The sequence below is a fragment of the Amblyomma maculatum genome, chromosome 1, assembly GCF_055883805.1.
Source record: "Amblyomma maculatum isolate TAMU_Amacu chromosome 1, ASM5588380v1, whole genome shotgun sequence".
In the NCBI taxonomy this organism is placed as follows: Eukaryota; Metazoa; Arthropoda; class Arachnida; order Ixodida; family Ixodidae; genus Amblyomma; species Amblyomma maculatum.
In genome coordinates, this window is record NC_139344.1 from 330082686 (window position 1) to 330101706 (window position 19021).

Genomic DNA, 19021 nt, shown 5'->3' on the forward strand with positions numbered 1-19021 from the left:
ATAAATAAATAAATAAATAAATAAATAAATAAATAAATAAATAAATAAATAAATAAATAAATAAATAAATAAATAAATAAATAAATAAATAAATAAATAAATAAATAAATAAATAAATAAATAAATAAATAAATCAATCATGTGCTGAGGCTTCCTTACCAAAGTAAGACATCAAAACGTGCGAATAATTGTTGAGCACTACTTACGCGTCCTTTAAACTCGGAAGATTTTCGAAGACGTTTTCTGAGAGCTCCTCAACTTTCGATGAAGACAGGAACCTGGCGGAAGCAAACGGGATGCAGTTGCCAACAAACATTAGGCCAAAATTTAGGTACTTACTATACAATGAGGTGCAAGTTAGTACTTTAAAATTAAATTAAACGGGAGTGCTGTGAAGCAGTATTAGCTGGGTACTTTTTGCAGAATCTAGGGACTCATTTGTACGCAATAGTTGATTTCATTCGACTGTTGACAAGCGGGCAAATTCTACTTTATGCTTGTAGCTTATTAATTAAACAAGAGCTGGAGAGGAGTTTCCGATAACAGTTATGCTTTTTTGTGAGTTTCAATAACTGCAGAAGACTCATTAGTATCACATTTAATAATGGGTACAGGAGACTTCCGAAGCATTCACACAAAAATCCTAACATGGGTTTCCGTTAAACAGAAAATAGCTGCTAGGGTGATGCCAATCATTAAGGCCAAACTCGCAATCTCGTTTACATGAGTAGTCTATTTATGTAGCGTCTCTTTTTAATATGACTACCACGAGGTAGATATAAAGTCGGGGACAAAGGTTTGCTGGATGCGGATTTGTGGAAAAACATTTACTTCTTTGTATCCTCGGAATTTCTACCTGTGATATTTTGCTCTGAATGTGGTGTTCATTTGCCCTCGTGATTGAGCGCAGTTCATTTAATATATTGGTCCAGCCAGGCAGAAACAAATATTTTTCCATAAACTCACTTCCCTCAAACATTTGTGCATTGCTATACATAACGGTACATAATTTGTACGTCCTTATTTCAACGTTACTATTCTTTACCGTGCAGCATATAACAAACGATGAGAAGTTCGCCATCCTTAGCTACTATAGCATGCGTGATTCAAGGCGAATTTGTTGAGAGTGATTTGTAAGGGGCGGGGTACAAGTGCACGAGCAGAGGAACATGCGAATGGTCACCACGGCTTCGATGTCATAATTTTGATAGAGAGAAAGGTTTTTTACATAGCATGAGCTTCGGATCGCTTACCAGTACAACAGAAAACACGGCTACGTGTGTCTGGCGTTTGTCGTACACATAAAAAACTCGCATATCACGCTGCTTTCTACGCTGCCGATACACTGCTTTCTGCACAACTGCTGCTGCCTCAGAAAGCAGTGAGATATTAGGCATTTTTTTTTAAGTTGTCGAAGTACAGGTAAAAAAGATGGCATATCGCTATATTTTTTAGACGGTAGTCCGCACATTGAAAAAAGCAGCTACACAGTTGCCAAAGTGACAAGAGTTTTGACAGGAAGGTATTGAAATTATTCAAGTGTGCTTTGTAGTGCAGGGCCCGTATTCCGAGTTTGCGTCGTTATCGAAAGTGCCCGACCTCAAGCCATCTGATTGGTGGAAACGCCGGAACATGATGATGCCACCACTTCCGGTTCCGTAGTGGCAACATCCGGCTCCGGCGTTTCGAACAATCAGATGGTTCGAAGTCACGTGAGATAGCGACACTTCGATAACGATGCACACTCGGAATACGGGCCCAGGTGTTCCTCGCTTCGCGGAGAAGCAAAGCAACAAAAAGAAGGACGCGTTGCAAAAGATGGCTGCAAGTAATTAAATGCCATATATAGTACAGAGGAGCAACGTCGTAAATATTTTAGTAGGTTGGTAGGTCTTAACGGTTATTCGTGGTGAGTCAATATGCGAGAACACTGAAAATTAAAAAAAAAATGGCTTCGGATTCTTGCAATACTTCTTTTGCTTTTTGCAAGTACGTTTTTCAGTACAAGGTTTATTGGTGCACCGTTACTTTTTTTGTCCTGTGAGCACTGTGTGATGCTTCATCTTTCACCCGGGTGAACGTGCTGCTTCATTTTTATCCTGCTCCCTCTTCTAGATACCCATCGTCATCGCGGAGTGTGTGGTTCGCTACGGTGTGCGACCAGGGCTGCAGGTCTCCAATAAAACCTGATCCGCCAAACCCTACCTTCGCGTTACTTTGCAATATATATATATATATATATATATATATATATATATATATATATATATATATATATTATCAGATTAAAGTGAAAACTTCAAGAAGAAAGGCAAGAGTATCGCGCTTTCACCTTCGTATTAGAAATGTGAAGTCTGCAAGAAATCTTAGCCTCCTATTCTTCATTTTGCAATGCTGAGGAGGGGAAAAAGAAACAGCATCGCGTTATCTCTACTAGAGTATAATACACACATGCAAACATTAACAACTCAAATAATAATATTGCAGCTATCTCAATATTTACGGGAAAACCGCGGCGAATTAAACATACCTTAATAAATTATCTAACAAGATCGTTCGCAGCCTGGTCGGTCCGTAATATTACCCCATCTCGTTAGAAGCAGCAAGAGTGCCGACCTGTTATTTTTTTGTTTTTTGTTTTACTTTTCGGTGGTGTATTAGATGCACTTCATGTAATCCCTGTACAAGCTACTTTTGCATTCTTCTAATCTTCGTTTTTGTCGAAGTTTTCTGTGCACTTTCTAGATGGCACGTGTTCAAGAATCTTTACCCTTGCGTCTATGTTGATGTTGCTGGTGTGCTCACTTAGCCTTTAGTACAGGCGACGGTTTACCTGGACTATGTGTGATCCTCTGAAAAGTAACAAAAGTTCGAAAACTTCCTTTTGAATTCAGCTAAACCTTTGCATATTAATTTTTGCGCTGCTCTAACGCTGATAATTTGTACTTTATCACCTTGTTTTTTTTCCAGCTTGTTAGATATAAAGAACACTCCAAGAACCTTTACTTTGGCAAACGAATTGACCAAACACAACAAAATAATTTCCTGGCCCTGCACCTTGTAACTCATTAGCATACACATTTGTGGCCTTGACCTCTGAGATGAAGAAACTTTGTTGTGCCACACCTTTTAATGCGTTAAGAGCTCCTAAAAGGAGCAGCGTCCACAGGTGGCCTGAACAACGCCCTAAAAATGTTATGTCATCTTTACATAAAAGAAAGCGACGTGAGGAAATTGCCCAGGTCACCCACTCCAGCGTTCCCTGAAGCTCTTCGCTTGGCTAAGAGGTTTTGATTAATTTTCACCAAGTAGCCGTGATGACCCAACACCATGAAGGGCAAAGAAAACAAGCTACGATTTTGCAAGGGCGCGGTGTAATTAAGGTCTTGGGGCGGCTCAAGGTAATTCTGCTTTGCCTACGCTTAACAAGCTCGAGGAAATGGGCAGGACAATCAAGAAACCTTATTTGAGAAATCTGAGTTGAATTTACCGTCGACATAATAATCGTAGTATTGGAGTTACTGCAATGGGTGCTTTCCCTCTAATGTCCGTAAGTTGAATCCGTAACTCAATCCGCTTGAGCGGCCGTGCCGCGCCGCAGGCGTTGATGTCTTTTCGGACTGCTTCGTTCTAGCGTGGAAGAGTAAAGCCTGCCGCTTGCGCCCCCTGCCTAAGTCCCGAACACTCTACTCGTACTATGCACACCTTTCGGCGGCAAATGCCAATCAGATGACGCTGATTTGCACGCTAAGCTGCTGAGTTTATGTCTACCAAATCGTTTTTAAATATTTTATTCTACTATCATATACTGCGAACACTCGATTTTCCCAGTTTATAGTCAGTGATGTGCCTGCACTTTCGACTTTGCCCAGCTTAGTGTAGTGGTAAGTTTATCGCCATGCACACACTGCCGTGTCTAATTATTATTTTTGGCTGCAGTGCCACTGTGGATGCGTATAGCCAAATTATTTCAGCAAGACTCCTTTGAACTCTCAAAATCAGAAAAATTAATGACTTAAACAAAGTTCGCTCATTTTTTAATAAGCGAAATCTTTTACTACACCTCTCCGTAGCTTCTTTGTGCACGTCATGTGCGCGTGTTGGCCCTTGAACTGAGGAGAGATCACGTGACAGCTAATACGTCACTCAGACGCCGCCGCCGAAACCGAGATAACCGCGCGATCGCCCCTGCCTAGTCAAGAGATAACCATGACGTTATTCAACTGCAGCTACGCTGCCACCACGGCGCTCGCTCTGTTTGATAGCCTCTGCTGCTATTAGCAGGCGTCAACGGATCCCAAAGGCTCTCTACCATATAACTGCATCAGTCGCCATGAATGATCCAGGTGAGACGCCTCGTGAACTCTCTGCGTTTCAGAGATTCTCTGAAGACAGTCCGAATCTGATCATCCAACGGACGTAGCTCGCCGAGAGGCTGCCGCAGAGACTAATACCGGTTTCCATTGGGCGAACAGGAGCAAGAGCAACGAGCAGCCAGAGCAGCCCACAAGAGCACTGGGGACGCGCGTTCTCGTCTCCCCAACGGAACATTCACGCTGCTCAGAGAGCAGTGTAGCGAGGGGGAGCGCGTAACGTCAGGCGTCATGTGATGAAACTTTTCCCGCGCTCGCGTCGCCCGTATCCGCCGGCCGAACGCCGCCGCTGCCGTCTTCCGCCATTTTAACGCGGTAGCGTTAAGGAGCTCATGTCGCAGAAAAGCCGGTGTCGTCGGCGTCGTTGGCCGTGAGCGATAAATCCCGGCATGCACTTCATAAATAAAAAGCAGCTTCCAAGATGGGCTGAACGGGAATCGAACCAGGGTCTCCGGCGTGTAAGACGGAGACGCTACCACTCAGCGACGAGTTCGATGCTTGAAAGCGGTACAAAAGCGCTTCTAGTGAATGCGGTGTTGCCTTAGAAACGTGCTGTAGAACGTTATACTGCGGTGTATATCGGTAATTATGAGCATGTTACTTACAGAAGTCGCAGTTACACGAGTAGCGAAGTACGTTTCCGCTACATTTCTTCTGCGTTCTGCGCACATGCAGAGCCATCTTGCGGCAAACACAGAAGAACCCCTCCTCGCAATGTGCGGCGCTGCCCCGACACGTGGCGCGCCAATCGCCCCTGACGTTTCGCCGTGCACCCTCGCGGGTTGCAGAATCAAGCGTCTTTCCTTTCTTTAGATCGCTATATTCGCTCACCCGCTTCTCCCCTTCGGGCTGTGCGGGTACCGGTGCGAGGATGCCCCAATACCCTTGCGTTTAATAAGTTTTCTCGCTCTCTCCCCTTCCAACATCCAGCGTGCGTCACTCGAACAGTGGTGTTTGGGCGACGCGGCTCCTCTTCCCGCTCACAGCGCGATTGCTAGGTGCAGCGTCTGATGCCGGACGCCTCTGACGTGATCGCTGCGCCGTAGCGCTTCTGCTGGGACGCTTTCCCAGCAGAGGAACACGGGAGCAAGGAACATTGTAGTGTGCACAACACAGTGCGATAATGTAGATTGTGAGAAGCACTTGTTTGAACAATAATTAGAAAAAAGTTGTACAGTGAACTTAGAAGTGTTGAGTATAAAAACTATGTCTTTGTGTGACTCAAAAGCATACCGAGCGAATGAGTGGGCGGTGCGAACGAGATGCAATAACGCTATCGCGTTCCACTCTTGAAGGCGAAGCTTAAGCGTCCTCCAAATTTTTTCTCTACCGTCCTGCCCGGGCTCCGGGCTGTTGTTGTTGAAAAAACTTTATTTCCACCGAGAAGACGAATGACCAGAAGTGACGTCAAGAAGGTCACGTGACTTCCTCCGTTCTCCCTGTACTCCGCCGCTGGCGACGGAGCACCGAGGACTGCTCTAGGCTGCTCTCGGGACCCCAAAAGCGCGCCTCCTCTGCCAATGGAACACAACGCTACTGCTCCTGTTCGACCACTGGTAGGCGCCGAACCTCGCGAGAGCGCCCAATGGAAACTGGTATAAGAGAAGCGGGTCGAAAAAAACATGCCACCGAAACCTCGGAAGAATGTGAAGCCCATCTCGACAAAAATCGCAATAACGATGGTGAATCAGATGCCTCTCCCCAGTCATTACCATCAAGCAGCAACCAAGTCTAGCCAAGCTTTACCAATTTACCAGGCTTAAAGCTTAAGCTTTCGCTTTATTTGCTTAGGTTTGGCGGGGTTAATCTTTGCTATTTCAACCTAGGTGCTGATTTTGAAAACGCACTCAAAAAGTAATTCTCAAATTTGTTCCTGCCTTTTGTAAGCTTCAAAGCTTCTCTATTTAGAGGAGTCCTTACTCATACTCCACCACTTCTCATGGCCATAAAAGCCAATAGGTGAAAGGAACCCGTGTTCCTCTTCGTGTAGTACTTTAAGCTCGGCCTGCCGTGTTCGGGCGCCGAACCCTGTCAGTAGCGATGTCTGGCCTCTCTTCAGAAATGTTCCAGACTGTGCGCAAAGGGGGGCCAAAAACGGAGGCGTTTTGGTGCTGTTGTAGTGGTCAGTAACCTTTTATTACTGTTATTTTCGCTTTCCAGTCGATATCCTTTCATTAGGGTTGAACATTAGGCCTTGAACAGCGGCATGTGTGTGTGTGTGGGGGGGGGGGGGGGGGGGGTTGTCTCACATGGAACACGTGAGGCCCATGAAGCTAACTTCAACGCAAGCTCACAAGAACTGAATAAATGAATGAATGAACGAACGAATGAATTAAGCCTTTATTTGAATGAAGGGATGACTCTCGGCTGCTGTTTGGATAATTGGGGAGTTAGTGGGGATGCGAGTGTAGCTTCTTCACGGTTCTTCAAGCTGTTTCTCGCTGCTTGCCATGCTGCCGATCTGCGTGCTGTAAGTCGACCTCTTTCACGCTACTCGAAGCAGGCAGCTCTCACAAGAAATAAATCAACAGCATTGCGGCTAGCCTTAAACACGGGAAGGCCCAAGTATACACAAAGCACTGTTTCTTCGGCACCGACCGAAGTTTGTAAACGCTGAATGTGGTGCCTTGACAGCGTTGGAAAGCGCAGGCCCTGCCATGAGGAGGAAATGAAATTTACTTTCGCATAATGATTATGGAGACAAGCCCGGACAAAGGGATCTGCATGTCCCCAAGTAAACACAGCAAGATGGGAGCGCTAGCGGGTACTTGGTAGGGAAGGTACTGCGTTGTCTATAGAATGTGTTTACGTGTTGGCGTGACAATCCTGCTGAGGATCGATGGAATATATACGCTGGGCACGTGCCGTTGTTGAGCGGACGTCAGTCTTGTATTTGCTTCTTCAGCCTGTCGAGTGCTTCTCATGAGCGCCTGTTTCATTATTCTGATTTCTTATCGGGACAACATTTGTCACGTACTCGTTGGAAAATTGAATTCTATCTAGAAAATACACTGCCCTTTCATTGTATTTTTTTTTATGCGCAGCGCGTTGCCTCCCTTTCAAGGCATCTTCTGCGCGTAAATGGCATTACACATGGAATTTCATTTATACCTCTCTCTTTCTACGTCCTAGTTTTCAGATGCTCACGAGAGCAATAAATGTGCACCGCAGTATTTATGAGGATCTCTTTTGTGGACATTAAGTGGATCAAATTGCTGTAGGCAATGCAATTTTACTTTAGTGGTGAACTCTCGCACATTAATGTATTCTTTCTTTCTTCCCCGGTGCCGCCGATCACCCACCTGTTTCCAATTTCTTTTTTTTTCTTTGCTTTCTTTCTTAACTTTTTTCCCTCTATCTGTCAGTATTCCTCCCAATATTTTCTCATTGTTAATGTCAAGGTGTGCAAGGATGACAGTGATCCCACGCATAAATACATATTATTTCTTGAAGAAGAAAGCGTCTAACATTTTCTACAAGGTTCGGTTAAACCACTAAGTGTTACCTATTTTTTCTGTATAGTTATTTTGTTTATATTCTTCTTAGGCCTCCTTGTTTGAGGAGACTTTGCATGAACTGGCTATAATGCTGTTACACATTCTCCGCCGCAAATATTCACACAGCAGGTCAACAGACTTCGTCAAGTCATTATAAGTCTTTTCTGCCAACAAAACTGAGTAGGATTAGACGAGATGAGTTAATCCAATCAATCTCATCACCATTCTATGCAAAACAGCAAAATGGTCACGTATATAGAACGCCTGCTGGAAGAGCCCTATAGTAACCGTGATTATGTGCACGTCTATCCTTTTCCCGACTATAACCGGAATGGATGCTGCTTCTGAACGCTCATTTTAACCGCTAAGGGAGATGTGAGCTCTGTTTGCATCACCAGCGGCATAATATTCTGTTCGTACGATGATGTGTATTGCTTATAAGGGATCAACGTATAAAAAAAAAACAGCTCATCAGAGAGGTTGGTTTCTGGGGCTGAACGTCTCAAAGCGACTCAGGCTCGGCTCATCAGAGAGGGATTGAGTTTGCAAGTAAATTACATTCTACTGCAGTGGCTTTTAGGTAACATGTCCAGAAATGTGCTCCCATTATTGGCTGTCACTAAAGCATTTCTGGAGCAACGTCTAGGCCTAACCGAGGGCTCCGCACGTAAACACAGAAACGTCTTCAGCCATTTTGTCTGAATTGCTTAACGGAGCTCTACTTCTCCTACCTACTGTAAGCTGGTTGCCTGGTAGTTCGGACCGTAGATTGTAGGTTTATCGACGTTAGGACGTATGAAGATGAGGCGCAAACGGGAGTGCGAACGCAAGTATCAGATCTGCTATAGGTATTGCACAATGTTAGCTCTCTTGAGAAGAGTGAGAAGCGAAATAAAATAACACAGGGGAAAGCAGGTAAAGGACTGCGAATATCAGTGGGCTACCCATAAATGATGACAGACAGAAATAAAGGCATCGTTGCGTCACTCTCCGATAAGAAATAATGAATTGTGATTGAAAAGACAGATATTAAAAAATAAACGGCGATTACACCCCTGATAAGTAATATGACTAGTGCGTTATGGTCCAGATTGCGCTTGTGCAAATGCAAGATTTGTTTTGCTAGCAGCTACCACGCACGAGTGAGGGCAGATTACGTTCAATGTTTTAGGGAGAGTACGTACAACGATTGTTCAGTGATGGTAAAATTGTGTTTACAGAAACTGCAGTACATTGTCATGCCAGGCTGTTGCGGGTAGCCTACATACAGCGTCCTCCCTTTCTACAACACGCTTCATATTTGTGGCTCAGGTTTCGCATATGTGCAGCATCTAGAGCACGATTCTCTAGCTCCGCTGCATCCATGGTCCTCTCATAACGAAACTAATTCGCCACATCGCCATTGTCGGCATTACCATAACTGCTGCAGGTGTGACTGTGTAGGCCAGCAAGAAGCAGCAAAGTGCAGACATTTAAGGGTGTTTTCTTTGGAGATACGTTGGCGGTGGCGTTTAATGCGAAAGCATTACTAGGATATATGTCGGCAAGGTCGCATGTACAGGACGTGTGTACAGAACATGTCCGCAACCGCTGTGTCGTTCTGAGAAGAGTTAGGACCAAACGAATGGTTGTGATTGATAGTTGATGATGTGAGAATGCTGCAGGAAAATTATGTCATATGATGATTAGGTAAATAATTGGAGCGAAAAATGTAAATGTAAAATCGATCAGACGTCGAAGTAGATATACGACTAACGTTGACATCCAAGGTATGTGAAGTCACGCCAACCGAAAGGGGATGTGTTTTAAATTTATTGAGCCAAATAAATGAGTGATAATGATCAGAAGCGTCTAATGAGTGCGAATTAAATAAAAATATAGTTAAAGTGTAACAGAGCCAAAACAATTGCAAGAGCGCTTCAAAATCTGCACTGGAGAAATGCGCAAGCCTGAGCGTTGCTCTGTTGTTCGCAAAATGTGTCAGCGGGATTCCGGTCTCTGAACCTTCGTAACTTGCTCGCTGTGTGGAACCGAGCAATGTACCGAAAACCACTGGCTGTGCTCTAATTGAGGCTCCTGTCACACGAGGAGCGGCTTTCCCTCTGAGTTTGAAATATAATGGCGGACCTTTGCACAACTGTGCTCCCTTAGAAATCATATAAAGGAAGAGTAGTTGGAATAAAAAATGTGCGGCATGTCGTTACTTCTCGCGGCAAATTGATGACGATATTCTAGGTTTTCTTAATTGCGATTCTTATAGCAACTTCCTTAACATCACCATGCTCATAATCATTAGCAAGCCAATAACCATGGTTACAGACATTGAGTGAATGCCTGCTGCTGCTCGCGTTATCATGAAATGATCATCCACTCAAATGCCGAGTTGTAACATGCATATTATAGCGGTGAGTTTTTTAATAGGAACTACAAAGCTGTAAAGCTTAGTATAATGGCATATGCTAGCCGCAAAAACAAATGCTTATTAATTTCAGCCTCAATGCAGCGTAATTCAGGAAGGAGTTGATTTAGATCCCCTGCGCAGTGTATACCCTGATGCACTGCTACCTCAGTGAGGAAAACAAGCAAACAAATAGTAATTACTTCACAAAACGTTCAACTTGCCCTTGATCATTTACTACCGCGACAGTAATACATTAACAAATTTCAACTTGCAATTTTATTGACTTAGTTTGTAAAATATCTATTTGTTCTACGTTTGAGCGCATATACCAAGCTAAACGGATTAGAGTCTCAACGCTTTCAAGGCTTGAAATTTAATAAAATGCATTTATACGTTCGGACTGATCAGAAATTTTGTAGTGAAATTCAAGGCGATGATCTTGCTCATTTCGGGTTTTTTCTTTATAAAAATGCTACTGAAAAAAATAATACAAATCCAGTGTGTTGGAAATGCTGCTGAACACAGAGCTCTGCAAATTCGGAGTGTCGTTTACTGTGCACATAGAGACATTTTTCCCGCGACAGTGAGGCTATACTGCAGCAAAAATTTCGCAGCACCTTTTACCAGAGCCACTTCACACCCCATATTATGACTTATCAGGTATTTTTGACAGCAGCGACCATGACCTGGAGTTTAGTAAACTCCACTTCTACCCCCCTTCAACCCTCACAGTTCAAAATTTCCGTGTTCGTGGATAGCAATAAGATGGAGTAAAGTGGAGAAATCTGTAAAACAGCAGCGCTTGTTATATAAAGCTACACCGCCCCTGGTTTTCTCCAAATTGCTTCGTCGCTAGCGCTACGTACGCCCACAGGAGGATCTTTTATTGCAGGAACAACTTTATTACAAGAGATAACTGGGCGTTGAAGATGTCCTGAGCCACAGTCAGCTCAGGTAAATCAAGCGGACCGTCAGCTCTCCAGCAGCTGGCTAGACCCGCAGCATAGAGGGAGATGATTTGTATAAAGTGGCGAATATAAACGTGATGATGATGATGATGATGAAGGGTACGAGTAATGAGGGAATTGAATGGCGACTAGGCACAAGAACAGGGCGTTTCACACAGGGTTCGGAGAAATTTCATTATAGAGTGTAAGTTGCAAACTGTAGAGGATAGAATAGAGGATAGAGGGTAGTGTAAAATAGTCTTCTATGGATGCGCCGGTGTATTTGATTTGGTGGTGGTGGGCGTTTTGAATAGCAGGAGGGCTGTAAAGGTTGCCCCTACCATTTTCTTTGTGAAGCTTTATACTATGTTTGTACTGAGGTGTAGTGATCTAGGATGATAGATAGAAACAGGGCATCCCATGCGCCTGGTGGTGGGGTTCGTGGGCGAGGCGATGAAGGACCTCATTGCCTGGGGTCCAAGCGCTACCAGGAATCCACTTAAATTTACTGCATGCGAATAATGTTTTCAAGGGCCACTTGTAGATCCCTGCTGAGATGTACGGGAATGCAAGTCACGCACATTTCCTCTATTGCTTGCTACGTTTCAAAGCATGTCGTAGAAACGGAAGGATTAAAGTGTGCTTGGGATAGGTCCTCCATACTGGGGATTATCGGCAGGATTTCAAAGGCAGAGCGCGAAGTTGATCAGTGTAGGCGCCCAGGGCTTTCATGCGCAACGGAATCAGAAGCGTGTCTGATCTAATCTCGTGAGGCGGCTCTGTAGCGCTTAGTTGCCGTAAGCTACATATTTCATCAATATCATTAACCCTTCAACCGCGGAAAACAACCCGACAACAAAACTGAATGCCGCTCTATTTCTTACCCAGCAGCAGTATATAAGTGGATGCAAAAACACAAGGACTAATTTAGCAGCTTTATATCATAGCTCTCCACTGTTTTGAGGGCTTGCTTCATATAAATTTGTTCATTGTCACCGGGTATAAGGGGGTTTGTTCTGATGAAAAAGAGTGACAGCCCTCTACATGCTAGCGTCTACAAATGTTGCCACTAAATATGATCACAGTGATGATCATTCAAAGCAACTGAAGTTGTGAAATAACAGGACAATATATTTTTCCTCCTCCTGCATTTTACCTTCGGGCATTACCTCTGATTTATTCTGTTCAAATTGGCTACTGGGAAAAAAGGGTGAAAGAAATGAGAAAGGTTTTCAGACCCAACTAAGTCAAGAAAGGAGAAATTATGTTTACCTACCCTGAATCCAATGCTTTTTTAGCTAAGTCACATAATTGTTATTATCCTAAATCTACAAACAACCAGTTTGCATAAAAGTGATTGACTTCATTGCATTCATAAAATATGATTGCTTTTGCAATGTGCAGCTGTTACGGGTGAATAATTTAAAAACATCCAGCCTCTTACGTAAGCACGATGGAGGCTAGTTTTGTGGAGGTCCTGAAATTGGAGTGCATAAATGCTTTTCAGGCATCAGAATATATGAAGACTCAGCGCTAAAACAGAAAGCAGTAAAAAAAATGGCACTCGACTAGTGTAAACAAAGTTTCGTCATGGTTTCATCATGCGAATTCAGGTTCGCAATAAATACTTACAGGGTCTCTAGGTACGGCATTGTAGGAAAGTCGTCGGTATGTAGCGTCGTGAAGACATTTCCGGATAGATCCCTGCGCGAAAATAAGCCACAGTGTGGTTATATTTGCTCAAGTGATTGCGAAGAAATAGTCAGCATGCCATTTTACTGTGCTCCGCAAAGAGTATATTTTTAAAGTCCATGGCATTTTTTTTCGAACTCGCTTGCTCATTGGAGAGCAAAGTAATTCGAGCGGAGATAGTGAAAGCGCCATAGAATGCTACTGCTATGGCGGCATAACTAAATTAGCGAATGAAATCTTGCGAAATTTATACAGACAGTTTGGCTGAATTGACCGGTTATTTGTATTTATGTATTTCACGTCAAGAACTCCAATCGGCGTTAAAAAATACGAAACGCCGGGACAAGATAAAATAGTACTTAGCTGCATGTGACTAAGAGTAGAAACTGAACAGTGAGAACGAAGTACTCACAGATCGATAGCGTCTGCCGGCACCGTCGGTGGCACCTTAGTGAGGCCCGTATTTTCACAGTAGAAACTCCTGTCCATACAACGGCATCCTGGATACACCCAATCTGCAGGGGAGTAAAAACCATGCCAATTTCTTACATAGAAAAAATAAATCGTTTGAAAGAAAACAACGATACAATTGTTTATTTTTTGTTAAGTGCAGCAAGCTTTTAAAGCTAGTGGCTTAAACGTTTTATTCATATTACGTTTTCGAAACCCATGCTACTCGCGACGGCATTGCAAAATATTCTGCAAACGCTTATGCACTATTTCTTTTCTCTCTAAGTGTACCGCTATCGTATTTCTTTAGGGTAGAATACATAGACCCGTATCACTATAGAGTTACGACTCTTACGCAATGTTTGGCGCTTTTGACGATCGCAACATCTGCGGCGCAAATCAGTGCTCCTGCTTTCAGTCCTTTCCACCAGCGTTAAGCCCAACAAATAACAAGACGGGACTTATATGACGACACTTTCTTTAGCATCTAAGGCCCTAAACTATATGTAATGCCTGTGTAGTGCGGCTGAAAAAAAAAAAAAACTATATATGATGCGAATATTTCTTTCCGGGAACTGTTTATTTTTATATTTTAAAACCATTTGTGCAGCAACCTCTAAAAACAGCAATTGAATAATGTGTACGTATAGCGTTGAAAATAATGTCTTAAAAGTTTCCTTTCAACACTACCAAGAACGCAGTATTAGTTTTCAGTGGGAGGATCTATGTCTGAAATAGAATCTTCCATTCCTAGAAGTTAACCAATAGTATTTTGCACGCTTCTTTGCATCTCTCTTTTTTTCTTTCTCTCTCTATCTCTACACGCTCCTTTGAAATTGGCACTGGAAAAAAGATAGCAAATATTCAGAAAAAAAAAAATACTTAGAAGCAGATGTCAGAGTTTTGGAACAAAAACTTTAAGTGTCATGCACCATAGACACAAAAGTTGCTTGTTGAGAAGCGGATACCGTAAGATATTCGATTTATATTGCGAATTCTCACAGCTTTATTTGTTTTTAGACTTTTCCCATTCTGGCACCGGCAGTTTTAATCTGCGCTCTATATGAGCAAAAAAGAAGCAGAAATCATGGACAGTACACTGCTCAACGATATGATTACTTTCCGAATCAGTAGTTCCTGAAATAATATGATCAACCTAAACCAGTTACCACTCATGCTATTATTGTCAGTAATCGCTAGATTCTCCCTATGTCCAGCGTTTATCAAAGTTAGTTATAATCATCTCTTTTTCAAAGCACTGACAATTGAATGTAAAATTTTAAGCTCGCTAGAGCAATCAGTATTAGACACCTCGCTTTCCTGCTTCGTTTCCTGCACGGATAGGAACTTTTTACTTTAGCTAAGACGACTATAAACTTTGAACGCGTTTTCTGTTTAACGCCCTGACAGAGGTATTTTTAACATCGAGTGTCACGCCACTCATTCGCGCCCATCTTAGTTGTGTCTGCGCAGGGGCCAAAACTTCGGTTATTAATAACTCGCTGCCAAGAGTTCTAAGCATTCTTTTAACCCATCCCACAAAAATAAATGAAGTAGTTCGAAGCCATGCAGCACCTAGTTTTACTGTCTTTTGTCCTTTTTGCACCAGCTAGTGGGCGTAAGAATTCCTGGCTAGTTGCCTTCAAATTACTTGTTAGAAACTATAACTCTCCCAGAAAAGCCGCAAAGATCATGGGTGGTTGCACAGCATGATTCCGCTTGCGTCAGCTTTTATCTTGTAATAAATCTTTAGATTTTATAAGTCAGAATACTTAACATGGCGAGAATAAAATGCATCAATATAATCTATCATATAGAATTATTAGAGGGTACAATCCATTTTGAAAAGCATTCACTTACAAAACAATTACAAGATGTCTGACAATGTCTGCATTTGCGAAGCCATAAACATTTAGCAATTTTTTTTCTTCGCAATACTTCGCTTTCAGCTACGTGATGCATCTGTAAATTCATATTTTGTGGACGTCCGAGGGTTAGACTTCTCATTGCCAGGGTGACTTGATACCGCTGAGGTGCAGTGCTCCGGGCTATTGTGAAACGCATCAACCACAGTCGATGTTAATATATCACCACAGTTGTCATACACCCGAACAGCAGGAAGGCTGTGGAGGTGTTCATTGAAGTTCATTGTTATGAAAAGAATGGGAGACATCATTGCTCAGACTCAGTACGAAAATGTTTATTTACTCCCTCAAAAACCTCAGCAGGCGGGGCAGGTTTCGTTTACAAAACAAGCATTCCTTTTCTTTTTAAGGAGCTTCGCCTGTAAATTGAAGTCTATAGTTTTCTGTTTGCAAGAATGTTTTTCTCCCAGTGCCGTGTTAGCTATACCGACTATCAATACAAAATTTTAAGTTACAGAATGGTACAGTCGCTCCGTCGACCACGTTGTTGCAATGAAAACACGTGCCTCTAGCTGGAAGGTTTCCAACAGGATAAAGCGCAGTATAAATATTAAGTTGAGATCACTAACTGTGAAGTTTCATCGAAATATACTTTGCTTCCAATGGGATCCAGCAGACAGCGAGGAAAACAGTAAGCGTTGGACCACACTGCGTTTGTAGCCTGCCATGGCTCAATTTCAGTTATTTACATCTGATCTAACTCCTGCCTAACTGCAATTGTGGAATATGTAAACAGTTTCCACATTAATAACTGTAGTTATAAAAGTTGTCTACAGAACCGTATTTGCAGACGAAAATGCATCGCATGGTCTTCCAAACATTGTCAGTGTGATATGTGTCAGTGTGGATACGTTAATACTAAGCGACAAGTAATAATTCATCCAGTCGTAACAACGAAATAAGAGAGCGCAATTACGTTCTATCATCATATCGAAATCCAACTTCTTTCATTTGAGAGTCTTTTGCTAGTTCGGTATTTGGACACGAATAACGATCTCAGTTTTTGTCTACGTCTTACGTATTCTAATTGAGGTTATAAATTTTCCCTTCAATATATGACATGCAACGGCGCCAAAAATTCTGTAAAAATGGTGTTCTTTCTTAATTTGGTATGGGCTTTTTTTAGCTTTCTATAGTAATGGTCCCATAGCAACCAGTTTTGGAAGGTTAACAATTAATTTTTTGCACTTTATAGCTACCTTAACGGAGTGTTACAGTTTTCTACCAGGAATAACCTTTTCTACGACGTATATATTTAGAAATATCTGAAGAGATTCGACATAGCCTAGTTTAACGTCGACATTGCTGGCAGAGTCAGAAGCGATACAAGATGGAACAAAGCTATTTTAGCACGGTAGCATTAAAGTCCTCCTTTTAGCGTAGCCGTGGGAAGATGATCGCGTAGTGAAAACGTAAAAAATGACATTTAAAGAGAGCAACGTTTCCCTCGGATACCCCCATGTGGAAAGAAGCTAGCAACATATAATAGCTACCACAAGGAATAAAAGGCAAACTTACCAACAGCCAACGCACGTATGTAGTATTGCGATTATCTTAACCGTTTTCTCCCTTTTTTCTTTTTCTGATACTCTTGTTTTTTTTTTTCTTCCTCGAAGTCTTTTAGTGCGAAGCCTTTGTGTTGACTTTTGGCGCTTGGTATATTAGAGTTTCGACGGCGATCTATAAATGTTCAGTTCTGGGCAGCGCACTCTTGTGTCTCCTGTCGCCCAGTGTCGTCGTTCCATGACATCTACGCGCTAAGCCTCAGTCCTGATAGGCGAGAAATTGCGACAGTGTCCACTCATCGTCCTGCACGCCTCCGCTACGCTTAGCGAGAGCCGTGGGCGGAAAAATAGACTGATGACTACTTATCGCAGAACTGCAGCTCGTGGCATCTAACCCGACGCAAAGCTGTACGCACCCTGTCTGGGTCCGTTAGGTACACGACAATAGCGTTATCCGTTGTTAGTTTCCTAGCGTTATTGCTTGCCACTTTCGATCTCTGCAGAATGTCATCCGCCTGTTCTCCAGAGATAGCTCGGTAAATTGAGCTTCCGTCCCTATTTCGCTTTGTTGGAGCGTGAGAGAGCTGAAGCCGCCGTTTTGAGTGTGCGTGGAAGAAAATGGCGCGTTGCTTTTTAGGTTGTGATAATATCTTGAAACTACACTCATGACGTTGCGCCTCGTAACACACTCCGTATTCACATTTGTAAAGCGGACCGGAAGCGTGTAAAACATTCAGAAGAGCTTGGCCGGGTCCCGGCTAATTTCTTGCTTGTGGTTCGTAAATCTGACTGCTGCACAATAATTATCCGGAAGACCCACATGAGATGTGGAGGTTTTAGATTTATGAGCAGGGATGTTGAAAGTTGGCAGCCGCTTAACCTTAGGCGAGAAGTTTTGCAGTAGAAATAACGTGGAACACTCTTTTTAGCCGCGCAGACACCCACAAGTGAATTGCGCTAGTAGGAATCCCCGCCCCTCCTTTCACCTTATATTCGCATCTTCCGTGAGACACCCATGAAAACGGCATCGTGTGAATAGAGGTGCTCGCTAAAATAGACATTCTGAAAAAAAAAAAAAAGAAATAACGGCTATGGAGTCAAAGTCGTATTTAGTGCCATTTATTCATCAGCGATACTACTTAGGTGAGTTTCTCCAGACTTACTCCAAGTTTTTCGTCGCATCCTCAGGGCATTTGAATTCGGCTGATACTCAGCTGATCTCAATTCGGATGATATAGCGGCCGCTCTGAAACGCACGATGCTTGGCGTCGACCGCGCGACACCTCGCTGTGTCGGTCATCAATGGGTCTGCGGGTTTCGTGGGCGTTCCATCTCCACGAGTTCGGGTACTAAAGTACGGATATTTTTTTCGTTTGTTCACCATTTCTTGCAAATTTTTTTTTGCTCGAAGCTTACTCGGGGCGTTTAATTAGGCATCCTTCGTTCACTCCTGTTTTCATTAAAACATGGGCACTTATTTTTTCAGCACCGACTCTTGAGCAGATGAATTTATTGATTGGAGAGGCACAGAATTCGGCCGGAAAGATGAACGTGTGGCCTGCGACTCTGCTTGCGGACAAGTGACTACAGCAAAAGCTATTGCGTCCGAGAGAACCTTGAGTGATAACGCTATAAATGAAGCATTTCAGGCCATTCTCTGCTGCAGGAAATCAAAGTGTGGTTCGTGCTACCTGGTTCGTGAAACCATGGGTTCGTGAAATCAGTCTGGTTCGTGAAACCATGGTTCGTTCAACCTGCGAATCATGCTAACTCTGCGAAATAACTGTGAATGACAAAATTTACGAGACGTATGTCACCAAAAAGGTCTCGGTGAAAATGGTGTAAGAGATGATGCTTTAGTTGTGTTATCACGAGGTTGCAGGCACGGGACACAGAGTGTACGAATGATGCCGCACTAAGCAGGTAAAGCGAATTCGACGTCTTTATTCAAATGAGTTTTCTCTACGAACTCCGCAATGAAAGCAATAATGGCCGAATTAAGGCTTTGTTTTCCCTTTCGCCCGTTATCTGACGACTGGGTCAGAAATAAAACTCGCAAAACAATCTTGCGCCAGTAGTATGTATTCCGTTGACGACAGCAACAACAACAACAACAAAAATTCAATATTACGGAGTAATTAACATGCCCGATGTTATGGTCATTTTTTGTTTTGTTTTAAGCCCTCAACTTATTCGGTAGCAAAAGCTATGCAGGAACTGTTGCCCTCTTA

At 43.0% G+C, this 19021-nt stretch overlaps 1 protein-coding gene across 1 annotated transcript in view; it reads right to left on the reverse strand.

Moving 5' to 3' along the window:
• LOC146207411 (uncharacterized) overlaps positions 1 to 19021 on the reverse strand; it is a 125078-nt gene that overhangs the window by 21369 nt on the left and 84688 nt on the right. Inside the window, exons 5-7 of the mRNA XM_084576727.1 lie at positions 13323 to 13425; positions 12851 to 12922; positions 207 to 278 (exon numbers count right to left, since the gene is read on the reverse strand). Coding sequence (XP_084432853.1) covers positions 207 to 278; positions 12851 to 12922; positions 13323 to 13425 — 247 coding nt within the window. The remainder of the gene's footprint in view (positions 1 to 206; positions 279 to 12850; positions 12923 to 13322; positions 13426 to 19021) is intronic.